The sequence below is a fragment of the Monopterus albus genome, unplaced genomic scaffold, assembly GCF_001952655.1.
Source record: "Monopterus albus unplaced genomic scaffold, M_albus_1.0 scaffold86.1, whole genome shotgun sequence".
Classification (NCBI taxonomy): Eukaryota; Metazoa; Chordata; class Actinopteri; order Synbranchiformes; family Synbranchidae; genus Monopterus; species Monopterus albus.
In genome coordinates, this window is record NW_018127966.1 from 487384 (window position 1) to 489158 (window position 1775).

The window sequence follows — 1775 nt, forward strand, 5'->3', positions numbered from 1 at the left end:
TAACATTTCCCGCTTGTAAAGTGGTCATAGACATTCCTAAACATAATGAGCTTCCTGTTTCTGCCAACAGGGCATTGATAAATATTTACCAGCGCATACAAAACTGTTCTGTGGTGCAATTAAATATCTGAATCATAGATTCTGGTTCTAGGCTTGAATTCACCAAATTAGAGCTGGATTCATCAAATTCTACCCCAGCAACATGTTTTTTTATTCTCCTGTGTTTTGTGGCGCGCACACGCATAATTTGCCTCTCCAGTTTCAGTCAGTTGCAGAATTACCTTTTCTGTAAGTTTAAAGAGAACGAAAATCTCAGTGTATCACAGCTGTCCTTCTTATGCATCATCTGAATGAAGGAAACGTGAAGCTACTTCAAAGATGTGTGTGAAATAATATTTTATTGTAGTGTAATTACTACATTGCTGACGCTTCAGGAAAGTAGGCACCGGTTATCTGCTTTCTGCTTTAATCAGGGAAGCGCTCTATACACTCATTTGTCAGTTTATTTGGAATACCTAGCTAATAAATAAATCAACCCTTCATTAAAATGAAGTGTATATACAGACTACTACTTTTTCTATGGAGCCACCCATCGGCTAAGTATTGTAGAATATGTACAAGGCCTATTACAGCTCGGCTTTGTAAAAAAAAGAAAAAAAAACTTCAGCTTTTTGCTAAATACAACCTGAATTAGCCAGAGGTAATTTTAATATGCATGTGCTGAGTTGTAGTGACACTTTGCACATTTAAACTCTGCCACTGCAGGTGCCCTACGAGACTCTGAACAAGCGTTTCAGAGCAGCTCAGAAGAACATTGATCGGGAGACAAGTCACGTGACCATGGTGGTTGCAGAACTGGAGAAGACTCTGAGCAGCTTCCCTGTGGTCGACTCTGTGGTGTCACTGCTTGATGGAGTGGTGGAAAAACTCAGTGCCCTGAAGAGAAAGGTAAGGGAGACACATAAGCCTTGTTAAATTTAGTTGATCCGATTGGCAAAGGCTTTGCCAGTGTAGTAAATGTTGGAGCCTTCAGGAGCCTCATTTCTGCACTGATTTTGATTGATTTGAAAATTCTCTTTTTAAGTGGAAAATTTTACATCCACATGTTCCAACGTTTGACAGCTTTTTTCTAAAAGTTGCTAGTGCTTACATAAAAGACAAATAAAAACACTGTATAGAAAATAAATTTTAGTTATATATGGCAGCCCACGGGGAAGCTCTGGCAAGACAAAGACTTGCACTTTTTCTGGGAGAAGGTCCAAAGTACTGTAAATTTAAGAAAACCCTAAACCCACCCATTACTTGGCAGATGCCAGTACTGGGTGATATGGATTACCAGCAGTATCTGGTCAACAAACGTGATCTCCATTCAACTGTTAAAAGCCACATTACTTGCTTCTTTTATAAAAAGCACTTTCTTGTGGCTGTGGGTTTTTTATAATGGTATAACTGTGGTTTTGTTGCATTGTGTTTGTCGAAGATAGAATGCTACCTAGCTGGTTTTAGCTTGAGGCCTTATCTAATGTGATGAAATACAAGCAATCTGTTAGGTATTTTTAGTCAGATAGAAACTGGATAGATACTTTATGTATTAGAAATGTTTAGTGGAGATAGGATGTCTAGTTAGACTGTTAAATGCTTAGTCATGCTTATGAGTTTCTACAGGGTACATCTGGTCAAGGATAACTAGAGAAAAGTTGATGACTGTCAGCAGACAGGGTGTTTAATATTATTATTACGACGTGTATAACTGTAGCCTTAGCCATAATATGTTC

At 38.3% G+C, this 1775-nt stretch overlaps 1 protein-coding gene across 3 annotated transcripts in view; it reads left to right on the forward strand.

Annotated features, from left to right (window-relative positions):
- maea (macrophage erythroblast attacher, E3 ubiquitin ligase) overlaps positions 1–1775 on the forward strand; it is a 74210-nt gene that overhangs the window by 66582 nt on the left and 5853 nt on the right. For all 3 annotated transcript variants that reach the window (XM_020607512.1, XM_020607511.1, XM_020607513.1), the window contains exon 2: positions 766–948. In XM_020607512.1, the coding sequence (XP_020463168.1) occupies positions 766–948 (183 nt within the window). The remainder of the gene's footprint in view (positions 1–765; positions 949–1775) is intronic.